Source organism: Manduca sexta, chromosome 1 (assembly GCF_014839805.1).
Source record: "Manduca sexta isolate Smith_Timp_Sample1 chromosome 1, JHU_Msex_v1.0, whole genome shotgun sequence".
NCBI classification, from domain to species: Eukaryota; Metazoa; Arthropoda; class Insecta; order Lepidoptera; family Sphingidae; genus Manduca; species Manduca sexta.
The window spans coordinates 612,906-629,355 of record NC_051115.1 but is presented as its reverse complement, the minus strand read 5'-3'; the positions used below and the strand labels follow the sequence as shown (position 1 = coordinate 629,355).

The 16,450-nt window shown below is 38.1% G+C and overlaps 1 protein-coding gene across 6 annotated transcripts in view; it reads left to right on the top strand.

Annotated features, from left to right (window-relative positions):
• Window positions 1-15,404, top strand: part of LOC115451454 — a 43,072-nt gene extending 27,668 nt beyond the window's left edge. Inside the window, exons 2-5 of one of the 6 annotated variants that reach the window (XM_037442006.1) lie at window positions 6,753-6,886; window positions 12,959-13,138; window positions 14,459-14,731; window positions 15,243-15,404. In XM_037442006.1, the coding sequence (XP_037297903.1) occupies window positions 13,000-13,138; window positions 14,459-14,731; window positions 15,243-15,367 (537 nt within the window). In that variant the 5' untranslated portion in view covers window positions 6,753-6,886; window positions 12,959-12,999 and the 3' untranslated portion in view covers window positions 15,368-15,404. Of the gene's footprint in view, window positions 1-5,502; window positions 5,535-6,752; window positions 6,887-8,636; window positions 8,805-9,327; window positions 9,681-11,636; window positions 11,807-12,958; window positions 13,139-14,458; window positions 14,732-15,242 lie in introns of those variants that run through there. The other 5 variants (XM_030179789.1, XM_030179788.2, XM_037442053.1 and 2 more) reach the window with 5 other exon arrangements.
• The last annotated feature ends 1,046 nt before the right edge of the window (window positions 15,405-16,450 follow it).

Below are 16,450 nucleotides of genomic sequence, written 5' to 3'. Positions count from 1 at the left end.
ATATTAGATATTCTACAAAAAATCTAGTTTACTTTCACGCTTATTCTGCTGTGTAAATCTGCAAGGGCGACTCAAAACCCAAGATAGACTTTTATGGAGAATTAATAGATGCAAGTCTGCTTCGCTCTTGAGTGCCATTTGTTGAGACGCTATCAAATTAAAGTCAGCATTTTAAGGTTGCCACTTATAAACAGACAGCAATATCTCAAATGGTATCTTAACACATTGATTGTGACACCAAATCTGAAATATCTTGTGCATCTACCAGTGCGACAAACAAAAATATATTAATGACCAGGGGCCTTATTCTCTATCCCGCACGTTATTTTGACAGTGCGTAACAAGCACGTAACACAACGCATCATGTTTAGGACTATAGAAATTTGGCTTACAGAATACCATTCCACGCACATTTCTCGAAGATAACATGACACGGCCGCGTTACGCGTTTACACTATCATACAGAATAAGGGCCGAGGTGTGAAACGCCTTGTACCGCTGAATGGAAGATATAGAAAAATCCGTTTCGCTTCGAAAGTGTTGAGGCACAGCATAACGGATTTTGATAGCTGAGTTTTATTTAGCCTGAGGTGGAATAGGTAATTATCTAGTTTTTTTTATTTTTTTAGAGTAGTAGCTGTCAGTTGTTGTCATTCGCGGATATAAAGGGAAAACTAGATTACTTTTTTAAATCAACTGACATTCGCAAATATACTTACTGACAAATAATCTACATAGATTTTGAGCAACTTTAATTTCTTAAGGGTTTTGTTCCAATATAGCAACATTTACGTAGTACATGTATATATCGATGGCTTCATTTATAATTTCAAAAGCGTTCATTTTAAGTGTAATATTTAAGTTAAATAATATGATAAAAATCTCAAATTAGGAAGTCTTTACAATAAACTCGTTTAAGAGTTCTATCCAAATATACAGAGTAATTTTGACATAGACTTAATGAAACCACATACTTATCTTATTGAAAATGACACTACAATAAGTCACTTGAGCTGTAAATGTAAAATAAAAAAGTGTAAGTTTCGAACAAAATAAATATTAATGAAAAGTAATTTTAATTTGACGCACCCTACTACTACTCTAAGAAAATTCGTCGCAGCGGTAACATCACACTTTTAGTCAGAAATACACTCACGCACTCACGCACACGTCATATTCGCATTAAACCACACAATGATCTAAAAATCAATAAAACCAGGATTTTTGATGAAAATATTCATTAATAATGATTTTTGGCACAATATCTGCAAAGGTGAAAAGTATGTGGTTTCATCTAGTAACACATTGTCAAAATGATCCACTAAATTATCTTACTTAGAATTACTTTAGAATAAAAACCGCACATGTTCGCACATGTCCTTTATTAATTAGTTCATTCTCATGAAAGTCGAGTATGTGGTTTCATTTAGTAACGCAATTTCAAAATGATTCTATATATAAATTTTCATGGTTAGAATTTCTTTCAAATAAAAACCGTTGGACATGTTTTTAATTAATTAATTCATTCTCATGAAAGTCGAATATGTGGTTTCATTTAGTAATGCAATTTCAAAATGATTCTATATACAAATTTTAATGGTTAGAATTTCTTTCAAATAACAACCGTTGGACATGTCCTTTAATTAATTAGTTCATTCTCATGAAATCCGCTTCCCTGATCTTCGAGCCCCAGATCTTCCGTTCGCCATCTCTCCACAACACTTCCCCTCCACGTCTCGCTGGGGGCGGAGTAATGCGAGATCGTATCTTCTTCCTTCTCTTTTCAACTTCCCTTCTCTTCTCTTCGTGTTTTTCTAGAATATCGTAGAACATACTCTGTTCCAGTCTTATTTGGTTGTAATCTCCTTCTAGAAGATTGGATAGATTTTATTATTGGATCATTAACGTTTAACATTATAATAAAGAAAATAAATACAAAATATATAAATAAAATACTGTTTCTTTTTTAATTGGCGCCAATGGCGGCAAATCTCAACGAAAATCAGCCACGCAGGAGATATTATAGTGCACAAGTGTGTGCAATACTTCACTCTCTGTTCCTTCTCATAGTCCGGTGAGACGACATGACCGGAGAGAGATCAGCAGGAGATATTATAGTGCACAAGTGTGTGCAATACTTCACTCTCTGTTCCTTCTCATAGTCCGGTGAGACGACATGACCGGAGAGAGATCAGCAGGAGATATTATAGTGCACAAGTGTGTGCAATACTTCACTCTCTGTTCCTTCTCATAGTCCGGTGAGACGACATGACCGGAGAGAGATCAGCAGGAGATATTATAGTGCACAAGTGTGTGCAATACTTCACTCTCTGTTCCTTCTCATAGTCCGGTGAGACGACATGACCGGAGAGAGATCAGCAGGAGATATTATAGTGCACAAGTGTGTGCAATACTTCACTCTCTGTTCGTTCTCATACTCCGATGAAACAGTCCGACATGACCGGAGACAGATCAGGCGCAGGACCAACAGCTTTACATCCAGGAGTCACAGGGGTATCCGTGAACTTCCTCACTTCGAGCTGCGACTGAATTTTAAGATGGAAAAACCCAGTCACAAATATAACAAAATTTATTTGAAAGTTTTATTACTTACGCACGACATGATACGCATTCAAATGGTAGTAGATGTCATAAGTTTTCCTCATAAAATGCGTCATGTTAGTTAACGTCCTGTATATTTCTAACATATGCTTGTAAGAGTCCTGGATTCCCGCTGCAATAGCTCCCAGCTCGTAGGTAATCGTGTGCATATACTTCTGCTGGATTTTAGCAGCGTGTTCCAGCTTGTAGTCTGCATCTGGAAGAGTAAAGGAGCGCTGTGGAGTGCTGGGAAGACCTATATTCATGTTTATAGTGATACTTCTGTTAACAGTCACTTAGACAATAATTATACAGGGTCATTTTGACATCGCATTACTAAATGAAACCACATACTTAACTACTTGGAAATAACACTTTACAATAAGTTACTTGAGCCATAGATGTAAAATAAAAAAGTGTAAGTTTCGATAAAATAAATATTAATAATAAGTAATTTTAATTTTATGCGTCCTAATGCCACTACTACTGCTCTAAGAGAATTCGTTGCAGCGGCAACATCATACTTTCAGTCAGAAATACACTTACGCACACTCCATATTTGTATTAAACTACAAAATGATCAAACATTCAGAAAACTACGATCAGGATTTTTGGTGAATATATTCGTTATTAATGGATGATTTTTGGCACAATGTCAGCAAAGGTGGAGACAAGTGGTTTCATTTAGTAACGCAATGTCAACATGACCCTGTATACGGAAAGAACAAAAATGAATCAAATGTCTCATTGCAAATTGTACGTAAAAATACTTACCTTTAACAAGTTCGGCGGTCATGTCGACTAGATGGGCGGCGATGAGATGCTCGGCCCAATCCGGCCACAGTATGGGCGAGGGTGGGCGAGGTTTGTTTGGCGGGTAAGTAGTTTGGCCCCAGCACAGGGCGAGGAACGCTAGAACATTCGGCGAGTTGAAAAGTTAATAATCTAAAGGCGTATCCAAAAAAAGCTGAGTCATATCTCAAGTAGACATATATAATCTTATAAACTTGTTTAAGCGTTAAGAGGTGGTTGAGTAGCTTAAATAGCTGTCAAAAATATCACCGGTTCCTAGTTTAAACCTTATCTAGTAAAAGGTTGGTAGGTTAGCTAGGTTAGGGCTCATGTCCTCGCCGGTGAGGATCGCGACGCGTTATCCTTTTATTTCCCCCTACCTGCCAGCTCGAGCTGGTTACTTCAGTTTGTATTTTGTTTTCATTATAAACTCTATCATAAGTGCAACTTTGTTCGCCTACGTGATAAATAAAGTATTTTATTTTATATATTTTATTAAGAAGCAAGATAGCGGTTTTTGACTTACAGCTGATCGAGTAAATTTGTGTTTTAACTAAGCACAACTTTGCGATTTTTTTTAAGTAAAACTGATAATGTGTTAAAATTAATAAACCAAGCTTAAGTTGTCACTTAAGAGCGTAATCTCAGCTGAGTCGTCGTTGTTTAAAACTGAGCTGTCAAAATCACATAGTGACTTAAGATATCATTGAGCCGATGTTAAAATGGGTTTATTAAATTGAGACTATCTTAAGATGGTGTTTCTAATTTCGCATCTTAGTTGATATCGCATTTAAGAGCGAAACTGAGTTGTACCAATTAATATGGTACTAAGTCTAATAAGTAGTCTTACTAATATTATAAATGCGAAAGTTTGTGAGGATATATAGATGTATGTATGTATGTTTGTTCCTCTTTCACGAAAAAACTACTGAACAGATTTAGGTGAAACTTTACAGTAATATTGATTATACATCAGAGTAACACATAGGCTACAATTCATAATGATTTTGTATAATTTGATCATAATATAAAGATACATATCAAGTAAGTCGGAAAAAAAATATCCCGGAAAATACCTTCTCGTGGGCGAAGCCGCGAGCAAAACCTAGTACTTACATATAAATAATAGCAGTTTTAGTTGAATCATGCTAGATTTAACTCTGGAGTTAACGTCTGAAAAGAATATTGTGACTTGTAAGTTCAGGCAAGCGGCGATAGCCTAGTTGTGGAACGGACTGCCGAGACGAATGTCCGCACGTTCATAACCCAAGGGCGCACACATTGGTATCCCACTGCACTCGCCTGAGACATGAGATGTTAAGTCTTATGTTCAGCAGTTACACTCGCTACAATGTTCAAACCGGAACACAACAGTAACTAAACACTGATGGCGGCCGAAATAGACATTGCGGTAGTACCTACCCAGGCGGACTCTCACATATGAGAGACCTACCACTAGTATGACCAGTCGTAGCGAATCGCGTTTTTTTTGGGACATTCTGAGGGGCCAGAGTAAGAACTGCGCGGCACTCTTGAGACAAGATGTTCAGTCTCATAATGCTCAATAATGCTGGGATTGTTTTGATAATATTGGATAGAACATTGTAGTCAAAGAGAAACAACAGCGCACACTGCTGATATTTTATCTACTCGATAGATTGACACCGTTACGCCTAATGTTAAGTGGAGTGGTGTCCAATAAAGCGTTGAGTGTGGAGAGATGATTACCCCTCAGTCGACACAATTATGTCTGTTGGAGCCAGATATACACAAGCTGATCACGGAACGTGACACTTACGTGGGCCACTATGGTTTTAACACCTTGTGTATGGTCGCTATCTGGGCGGATATAATATATCCAACCACTAACAAATCAATGCACCATAATCAATGCAGTAGGGTCCTTTTGATGTGTTCATAAAAATAATTAGTAATCAAAAATATATTTTTAAAAAAACATTTACTGCTCTAAATGTAGCAAAACACTTCGATCACAATGAAACTTTATTGTAGTTTATTTATAGTCCATAATCATTGTTTGAGTTAATTTTATTCTAATTAGAAAAATAATTAATTTTCCATATCGGTAATGGCATTAGTCGACAGAAACATGAAACATTATGTATTTTTTCTTTTACAATGTAAGTTATTTTTATACCTTTACAAGCATTAGATGCCATAGCTTTGTCTACCCCTGTCACCAAGCAACTAATAGCAAATGAGGCGCAATATAACAAAAAAATGTGACGAATTACCGTCAAAGCCCATTTGGAAGTGGAACGGACTGCCAAGTGTCCGCAGGTTCAAAACCCAAACGCACCTCTGACTTTTCTAGTTTTATGTGTATTCTTTGTGAATTATCGCTTGCTTTAACGGTGAAGGAAAACATCGTGAGGAAACCTGCATACCTGAGATGTTCTCTATAGGAATTTCGAGGGTGTGTGAAGTCTGCCCACACTACAGCGTGGTGGACCAAGGCCTAATCCCTCTCAGTAGCTAGTCATTGTGTTCACGCTTTATATTTTGTAACTAGATGTCCCAAAACGTCATTTGTGTGGACATAGATCTATTTCATAACCCAACAAAACAGGCGTGGCCCGTCTGTCTCTGACTTACTGTATCCGTTACCGAGATTAAGCTTAATATTTTGAGTAATAAGGTTTTGAATCCAATGAGTATTATGTAACATAATTAGTTCTGCCATGATACGCTAACAAACATTTAACCAAACTCCAGGTTTATTCAAAATCTAGCTTTTTCGGGATCAAAGTCCTGCTTTATATTTCCCGAGATAAGCCAATAGCATTCAGGAATAATGTAGCTTCCTATCAGTGAAAGAATTTTTAAAATCGGTTCAGTAGTTCCTAACATCAGTGCGTTCAAACAAATTCTTCACATTTACATATATATACAAGCGGCGATAGCCTAGTTGGTTGTGGAACGGACTGCCAAGGCGAATGCCCGCAGGTTCAAATCCCAAGGGCACACACCACTGACTTTTCTAAAATCATGTGTGTATTCTTTGTGAATTTATCGTTCGCTTTAACGGTGAAGGAAAACATCGTGAGGAAACCTGCACATCTGAGAAGTTCTCTATAGGAATTTCGAAGGTGTGTTAAGTCTACCAACCCGCACTAGGCCAGCGTGGTGGACTAAGGCCTAATCCCTCTCAGTAGTAGAGGAGGCCCGTGCTCAGCAGTGGCAAGTATATAATACAGCGCTGATATTATTATTATTATACATATATACATATAGATTACGCTGTTTTACATCAACTTGTCCTCCTATAATTATAATTCCAAAAATATCGTTTACCACCTTTTGCCAAACTTCAATTTATAACAAAGACTTTCTACCAGGTTGCCTAGCTTCATCCCAGGTATCGCCCCTCGAAGGTAAAGATCTTCAATCAGCTCTCATAATAATGAATACGACTGCTGACATCATCCATGATACAGACGAAAGGATCTCCAAACTGCAGTATATAAGACAGGTGAGACACCCTAGGGACACAAAATGTTTATAATTTTTTTTGTCAGATAAAGAGATACATCGTAAAAACCATTTCAACCCCTATTTTCAAGATGGCGGCCGTGGGACAAGGGTGGCGACCCCTCAAACTAGGTTTTAGCTTTACACTGACCCCCCCTACACTTCAGAAAAATAAAATTGCGTCCTCTAAAAAACGCAACCCCAAATGTAACTTTTCAATGGACTAGTAGGCGAACATGCACTTATGATAAGTCAAGGTACACGAGAATATTTAATTATTACTTAATTAGCTTATATATACAAAGAAAATTTATATTGAAAATAAAATGAAGAATATAGTAAACAAAGAAGCTCAGGCTGGCAGGGAAGAAGAAATAAAATGATGTATATATATAATTTGTAAACACGAGGCTGTATGTCCGTTTTGAAATGGGAGGAATTGGTGCAATCTCGCCGCTGTGGACGCCAGCCGGGCTCAATGTACTGATGGACTATTTACACAATATCCGGGATCCGGGAGAGATCTGAGGTAATGCCTTATAGCCCGGAGCCGTCTCTAATGCGTCGATGAAGGCTACCGTGAGGTTTTAGTACGCTGACGTGCACAGTCCCGCCTTAGTTCCTCGGGCTAATACGGGATCTTAAAGTGATTTCCCCGCGAAGAGAAAGGTGAGCCTCCTCAGAATGTTCCAAAAGCGACTCGTCAAGTCGATGTTTGATTGATCGAAGACCAATGTGTTATTAGTCTCTCACTCGATTATACTCGGCGGCGTGGTTGGAATTGTACACGGTACGAGTACGTCTACTGCGCTGAGGTGATTTTAAATCTCGGATCCAATTAAATGACTGGGTTTTTCTATTTTAAAAATTATTGAGTCGCAGCTCGGAGTCAGGAAGTTGATAACCCTGTGACTTGGAAAGCACGGGAATCTGTAGGTCCTGTACTGGATTCCTTTCCGGTCACGTTGGATTGCTGTCTCACCGGACTATGAAAAGGAACAGAGTGCTTGAGTATTGCACACTTGTGCACTCTAATATCTCCTGCTGATCTCTCTCCGGTCATGTCGTCTCACCGGACTATGAGAAGGAACAGAGTGCTTGAGTATTGCACACTTGTGCACTATAATATCTCCTGCGTGATCTCTGTGGACATTGGCCGACGTGGCCGAAATTGGTTAGGAGGAATTCATTCATTCATTCGTTCACGAGCTGTTCTTGCTTTACAGTTATCTTAAGGTGTTCCCCCCAAAACGGCACGCTAACAGTATTTTTAGAAGCTATCTACCCAAAATTTATAAGAAAAAAACAATTAAACCAACAATAATATATGTTGTAGTCAATACTCCATCAGATCGCCGCTCATACCATGTGCAGAGGAGTTACTTGGAATCAAAGAGTTCTGAGATTATATAGAGCGGATATTGGGAAGATTGTTATACAAAAATATTGCGCTTATGTGATGGTTACTAAGTCTACCGTGAAATAAAAAAATATCAATGTAAAATACTTCATATTTTTTCCATATCATGATTTGCATGTTTTTAATGCGAATATTAGCATATTTTCGGTAAATATATTTTTGTTTTAATATCTAAGGATGCTGCGACGTCTTGTCACACGGATATTTCAAATAAGACGACTTATTACCAATTGATTAGGACTTTTGGAGCAAAAAATTAGCTACTAATGTCCGGTCTATAACTAATTATAGTTTAATGTCTTTGCTTCGAATAAAATATATACTATGTCAGGATAGCGTCAACACACCACCATTCGAAGTGGGATACCTCACCTACATACTGCAAGAGAAATATCGCAAAATGGTGGACAAGTTTAACACAAGCACATATATGAAACAACGGTTGTATTTGATGGAGCTAGTGTTGATATTGGAAGAGATTGAACGACATTACTGGCAGGTAAAGTTTAAAGATGCGGAATAAAGCTGTGATAGGATAGGGAATGTTGGTGGTAGGATAGTGGAACTGGTGGGTCTCTCATATGTGCGAGTCCGCCAGGGTAGGGCCCACCGCAATGTCTATTTCTGTCAAGCAGTGTGTAGTCACTGTTGTGTTCTCGTTTGAGCATTGCAGCCAGTGTAACTACTGGACATAATAATTAACATCTCATGTCTCAGGATGGTGAGCGCAGTGGAATACCAAACAATACTTTGTAATTCAATGTGTTGGTGTTTATGGGCGATCGTATAGCTTACCATAATGGTATTTCTACAGTTTATGGATCGTATCGCTTACCATCAGGCGAATAGCAAGCTCGTCTCGTCATTCAAAGCAATAAAAATGATATAGTTTACATCCGCCCGGATAGCAACCACCGTACACAAGATCTTGCCATTGGTCTTTTGTATTTTGATCTTAATGAAAAATTTTGAATCGCAGGCTTATGTCCCCCAATTTTAGTATTATTTCATAAAATTTTCAGGTAGAACACATATCAAACATGATGCATGAAATAGAAAGGAAATACAAGATAAAAACTAACCTGCATGAGAAATACGATGATGATTCTCACGGGCCCCCTACTCATTACCACGGGGATCCAACAGTCCACTCCACTCCGAAGCCTAAGAGGTTTAAAATGAACAAATACCTAGAAAACCGCATGACCATCGGGACTACGAAAAAGAGGCCGAAATGGTGGGATTTAGAATACGGCTGGGATATTGATTACTACTGGTAGATAATGATAAATGTTTTGACTGGATTGTCGCCATCTTTGTTTTCATGATTTGTAATCTATGGAACCTGTTGTTTAATAGAGTATTTGACTATGTATGATTTTGTGCATTTTTTAATATACAGGATCATTTTGACATTGCGTTACTAAATGAAACCACATACTCGTCTTCACCTTTGCTGACATTGTGCCAAAATAAAGAATATTTTCACCAAAAATCCCAATTTTAATTTCAAATTTTTTGATCATTTTGTTGTTGAATGCATATATGGCGTATTCATGAGTGTATTTCTGACTGAAAGTATTCAATGTTCCTGCGACGAATTATCTTGGAGTAGTAGTAGTGGCATTAAGGTGCGCAAAATTAAAGTTACTTTTTATTTTTATTTATTTTGTTCGAAACTTACACTTTTTTATTTTACGTCTACGGCTCAAGTAACTTATTGTAAAGTATTATTTCTAAGTAGATAAGTGTGTGGTTTCATTTAGTAAAGCGATGTCAAAAAGCAATTCTTCCGTAAAAAAAGCATTAAAATTCGGTAAGAAATAAGTCAGTAATTCAAATTTCAAATATTTCTACGTGCAGGAGTGGCGTGGAGTGTGGATATCGCTCCATCTCTTTCTTTCGCACGCATCGTAATTCCCGCTAACGTCATATGCAAGTATTTTGTCAATTTTCAGGTTTTTTACACTCACTTCTACTACCAAATCTCAATGGCTTATAACTTTTGGATTTTTCACCAGATTTAAATGATTTCTTTTGTTTTAGAATTTATACGACGTACATATTTTACAAAAATTATAAAAAAATTAGTCAAATACCCTATTGTTTTTAATTTATAAGTGAAATGGTTTATTTCTGTCGTTTCCAAATAAAGTAAAATTAAAATAAATAAAAAAATATTTTAAGGCATTAAAAACTGTCTTGATTATATTTGTTTTAATAACTAGCCTGTAGCTTCGACTCCCTTAAAACCTTTTTTTCTTGATTAATATTTTTTATCCTCACGCGTTAAAATAAACCGGTAATAAAGATTTTCCTTGGATAAAAAGTAGCCTATAGCACTCAGAAATGTTGCTTCCTATTAGTGAAAAAATAATCTAAATCCTACTATCCCACAACTGGGCATGGGCTAATGGGGGGATAGTGGGTCATCTTCTGGGAGGGTTTAGGCCATAGTCCACCACGCTGTAGTGCGGGACGACAGCAGACTCCACATATCCTACAAATCTTGATACTGCATTCTCAGATATGTAAGTTACCTCACGATGTTTTCCTTCACCGTTGAAACCAACCGATAATTGACAATCAAACGTAACCTCGAAAAGTAAGGGGTGTGTTTGGATTTTTAACCTGCGGACATTCGTCTCTACAGTTCGTTCTATTCTCAACTCTCCTGGTACTGATCCCGGACTTGACTAATGCGAAAGAACATTTAGAGTTTATGGATATCTTCTGTCTATCCATAGAAGGAGGGGTCACATCGGGAAGAACAGCCAGATCAGGATACCGCTTCCCCCCATTTCTCCTTTCCGAGGCAATTCTTCTGCTTGGTCTCAACACGCCTATGCACGGTGGGACATTTGCCACGTCCCTCACACAGTTAATTATGTAAACCTCATGGTTGCTAATTCACATTAAGGCATATGAGGGTTCGCGAACATTTCCTAGCCTACTTTCCTTCCACCCTAAGGAACCTTTTCCTTTCCCACACTTCCTAGATAACCCTCCCAATTTCAGGCCCTGCAATATCTAAGCCGGGGGATTCCAGTATACCATTTGCAGGTTTCGCCCGTTGTTGACTGCGTGGTCCAATACACAAAAAAAAATCGGAAAACATACTTTAAATGTTTGCTTATGTCGTACATATAGGGTTCTGCATATCAGCCTGGAGTCTGGATTTTGTACTCAATTTGTCGATGGACCTATCACACCATGAAAATACACGCGGCGGAAATTTTGCGCACTGGTTGCCTTTCCTGCCCCTTTGGAGATAAGTCGTGAGTGTGTTTAGTAGTTCATAATTTAACGCGACATTAAATTTTATTAGCATAATTAAAATATAATAACCGTGCAATGTAATTAATTTAATATTGTTTTTGGAACTAATGGGAATATTTGTGTTGAAAAATGTTCCTACTAACAATTTTGTTTGGTAAGAGATATCTATTTATCTACGCTACTATACTGTGAAAGATTTTTGCTCCCTAACAGTGGCAAAAGGTATAATTTTCTGAAAAGGAACCCGACAATATTTAGGTCCTAATATGCATAAATCGTCATAAAATAAGCGGCGATAGCCTAGTTGGGTGTGGAACGGACTGCCAAGACGAATGTCCGCAGGTTCAAATCCCAAGAGTACACACCTCTGACTTTTCTAAAATCATGTGTATTCTTTGTGAATTTATCGTTCGCTTTAACGGTGAATGAAAACATCGCGAGGAAACCTGCACATCTGAGAAGTTCTCTATAGGAATTTCGAAGGTATGAGAAGTCTACCAATCCGCACTAGGCCAGCGTGGTAGATTAAGGCCTAATCCCTCTCAGTAGTAGAGGAGGCCCGTGCTCAGCAGTGGGACAGTATATAATACAGGGCTGATATTATTATTATTATTATGTGCAGTCTGCAAATCGTTCTAATGATAATTAGATTTTACATAAATTCTACCCAAGGGAAGCGGCAGGAATCGGTGCCATTTCGTCGCTATTTTTTACCGCTCATGTGCAAACTTTGGAATTAACTCCTTGCATCGGTGTTCCCCGAGTGCTATAACTTATCCTTCTTTAAACAAGGCCTAAAAAGACTACTCACGTCCAGGTAGACAACGACTTGCTGCGCCTCTAGCATTACAAAGTCCATAGGTAGCGGATGCTGCTTACCATCAGGCGGACCGCTTGCTCGTTGTCCTATTAAGGCAATAAAAAAAGGATTATATGGACCTTTCGCCACTGCTCTCTACTCCCTAGAAAATAACTAGCTACTTATATAATAAGTAGCTGTTTACATCTAAAAGAACGGGTGGGACGTCGGGAGAGAGCTGAAATATTAAACCCGCGATAAAAACCGAAAATAGTTTAATTTTAATGTCTAACATTCACATTTCACATCGGTCCTGGATTTGTAAGTAGGCCGCGGCCTATGGGCGGCAGATTTCAGAGAACGCTCACTCGATTTAATTAATCATTCGTTTATTTAACTTTAGTGCCTTCCATAATACAAACAAATGGAAAATTATTAAGTATTTTAGAAACCTACATACATACACAAACCTACCTACAAGGAGTGACGGAAATAAAGTGGTCTACACTCATAAAAAATATAATCCGGCACTGATTTGCATAAACATAAGAAATCATTATTAGACCATTTTCCAGTGTCCTCGGTCTCTGGACAGTCATACAAAGCCCACGACTTCATGGGGCAGACGGATAAGGACAAGCTCATGATCCTGGCTCTCGCTCTCCTGAAGGATGCCAAGTTGAAGCTAAGACAGGTTTCTGGCATCAAGGACGAGCATGGTGTGATGGTGGCGTTTGATGTCGGAATTATTATAGGTGAATATCTACATTATAAAACAAGCTATTTTCTGTATGTTTACGATTTTCTCAAAATCTACTAAACGGATTTTTAAACAATTTGGTATGAAGATAGTTTAAGACCCAGGGAAAATTATAGGTACCACACCGCCAACTTCGTGACTCCGAGCTGCGACTAAGTATTTTGGCCCGACCCGGGATTCGCACCCAGGACTACAGGACGGTAGTTATACTCCTACAGTGTACAATTAGAACTACGCCACCAAGGCAATCAAACGAGATGAGTAATAGGCTGATGGTAAACGACACTACCCAGAAACAGAAGAATTAGAGGCATTGTCTTGAGCTCAACATCTGAGATGTTAGATGTTAAGTTTCAAAATGCCCAATAACTAATAGAAAGAAAGTACGTTTATTGCGGTAATTTATACTAAACATAAATTATGAGTATATAAACATTTATGTCTAATTATAAGTTAAGCCGTGATAGCCTAGTTGGTTGTGGTACGGACTGCCGAGATGGATGTCCGCCGGTTCAAGGTATTGTTGATCGAAGTTCATAACCCAAACAAACTTCTGACTTTTCTAAAATTACATGTGTATTCTTTGTAAATTATCGCTTGCTCTGACGGTGGAAAAGAACATCGTGAGGAAACCTGCATACCTGAGAAGTTCTCTATAAAAATTTCGAGGGGATGGAAAGTCCTCCAATCCGCACTACAGCGTGGTGGACTAAGGCCTTATCCCTTTTGTAGTAGAGGAGGCCCATGCCCAACAGTATATAATACAGGGCTAATATTTAATTGTTAAAGCACAGTATCATATATATAAAATAAAAACAAATCCGAACTTGTAGGTAAGGGGTTCTTTTTATAAAAAAATATGTCACTACCCTAACAGACGAACCACGAGACCTCAGCACCACAATCGTGCCGAAGCAAATGCTGCTATTGGCAGCAAAGACATTCATGGTTACACACACTGGTGGTAGGTCTGTCATTTCCATATATATTATAATTCTCTTTGGTCTGTCATATGTGAGAGTCCGCCTGGGTAGGTACCGCCGCAATGTAAATTTTGCCACCAAGCAGCAGTGTATAGTCACTATTGTGTTTCGGTTTGAAGAACATCGTAGCCAATGTAACTGCTGGACATAATAAGACTTAACATCTCATGTCTTAGATACCGTACGCAGTGCAATATCTAACAATACTTTGTAATTCAATGTATTGGATGGTGTTTCTACTGTTTATGGATCGTATCGTTTACAATCAGACAAACGGCAAGCTCGTCTCGTCATTCATATAAAAAGATATATAAATATTTTTACTATTTCAGGCCAGATCCGCGAGAAATACAAACGAATGCTGGAAACGTACCGCGACGCTCGCGACCGTTTCACCAACCGGACCCAACTCCAAGGCCCAGGAGTCAGGAAGTTCAGGCCTCTCCACTACATCATCAGCATGGAGCTCGTGCACATGCGGGAGGTGGATATCGACAAGCTCATCCACGTGCTGGAGACGATACCGAAGAAGGTCCTGGAGAAAGGAGCCAGGCCGTACTTCAAAGATCGGGTCAAGAATGATACGTTGAGGAATGGTGATTTTGGTATGTATGTTGGATTGGTCATAGCTGTGTTTAGACAGTCTAATAGATACGTCTTCTATGATCTTTCCTTTTAAGTATAAGATCGTATGTTCATCGATAATAATATGTAAACCGGGATAAAGGTCCCGCTATATATTTTCCCGGGATAGAAAGTGGAATATGTCCTATCCCGAGTTTCAAACTATCTCTAACAAATTCCATCGAAATCCGATTGGTAGTTTTCAAGTTTATCGCGTTCAGACAGGCTGACAAATGCGGCGTGGGACTTTGAATTTGGGAATAAACTGCTTAATAGCTTTTGATGAGCACATAGATATTACGTCTTGGACCGTACATAACCAACCGCTGTCAATGTTGAAATCATAGTAGTCAAGTGTACGGATTGCAATACACTTGAATCGAACACAACGACTGTACGAAACGCCAGATCTAGTATGTAGTACATAGATATGTATGGTTTAATGTCTTTGAATCCATATAATATTAATTTATAATACCACTATGTTCCCAGAAACAAAACTAGCGCTGCGGATCAAGGAAGAAGAGTTGAAAAGCAAATACCGAGACGAATATACGATGAAGAGGCTTGGCATTAACAAGACGGGGTGGGCGTGGGACATCTACTCCATATCGTAGAGAGAAATAAAAAAATAATAAAACAATATCATAATAATTGCTTTTTTACTGACAAGACAAAAGAACCCTGCACCTGATGGTAAGTGGATTAGGGTCCAATAGAATGTCGACTGACGAGAGACTATCCCTCGCCAGTCGACATAATTACGCCGGCCTGTTGGAACTCGATAAACACAAGCTGATCCCGGAATAACCAACTTTTGTAGGCCACTATAGCGGGTTTTAATACTTGTGTACGGTCGCTATCCGAGCGGATATAAAATATATCCTACCACCAGCATCATTATCATGCACATAGTAATTTATTTTTGCATTGACTCCTAGGACTGTATTGATAAATCAATCTCAGGTTTGAGTATGATCTCAAGTAGACCTTTAATGTATTGAACTATTTTATAAACAAAGCTTAAGCTGTCGTTTAAGAGCGTGTTCTCAGCTGAGTTGGCGTTTTTATATACACACTGAGCTGTGAAAATCCGTCATATGCTGTGACGTTAAGGATACTTAAGTACATTTTATTGATATTTATATTGTTCGAAACCTACGCATATTTTTATTTTACATCTTTCAAGTAACTTATTATAAAGTTTTACTTTGAAGATGTGATATTATAACTACTCTTTACGGAATAGTTTCCCCTGACCTTATGTATTTAGCCTTTTCGTGTATGTCAATATCACAGGACTACCCTAGAAGGAGAATGGTTGCAATGACTCCTTAATTTGTGTCTATCTTAAATACTTCATTAAGAAAGATAATGATTACGAACCTAAAGGTGTTTATCACAAAAAAAAACAAAGAATTGAGGCTCTGTGTAAGCGTGAAATAGATATATGAGCTAATATGATGAGAATTCATTTCATATAGAGATTAAATCCTATCTAAAAGTCTAGTTTTCTTACTAATAAATGCCTAGCTTTATTAGATGTTTGAAGAAAAAAAAATGCAGAAACTGCTAAACCGATCTCAGAACAAGTTCGGCTCATATCTTGGATCAACTTATCGATTACTTTTAATCCTGAAAAGCAGTCTCTAATTCAGTAGAGGATGTTTATGTAGATAAAGATAAATAAAACACAAAAG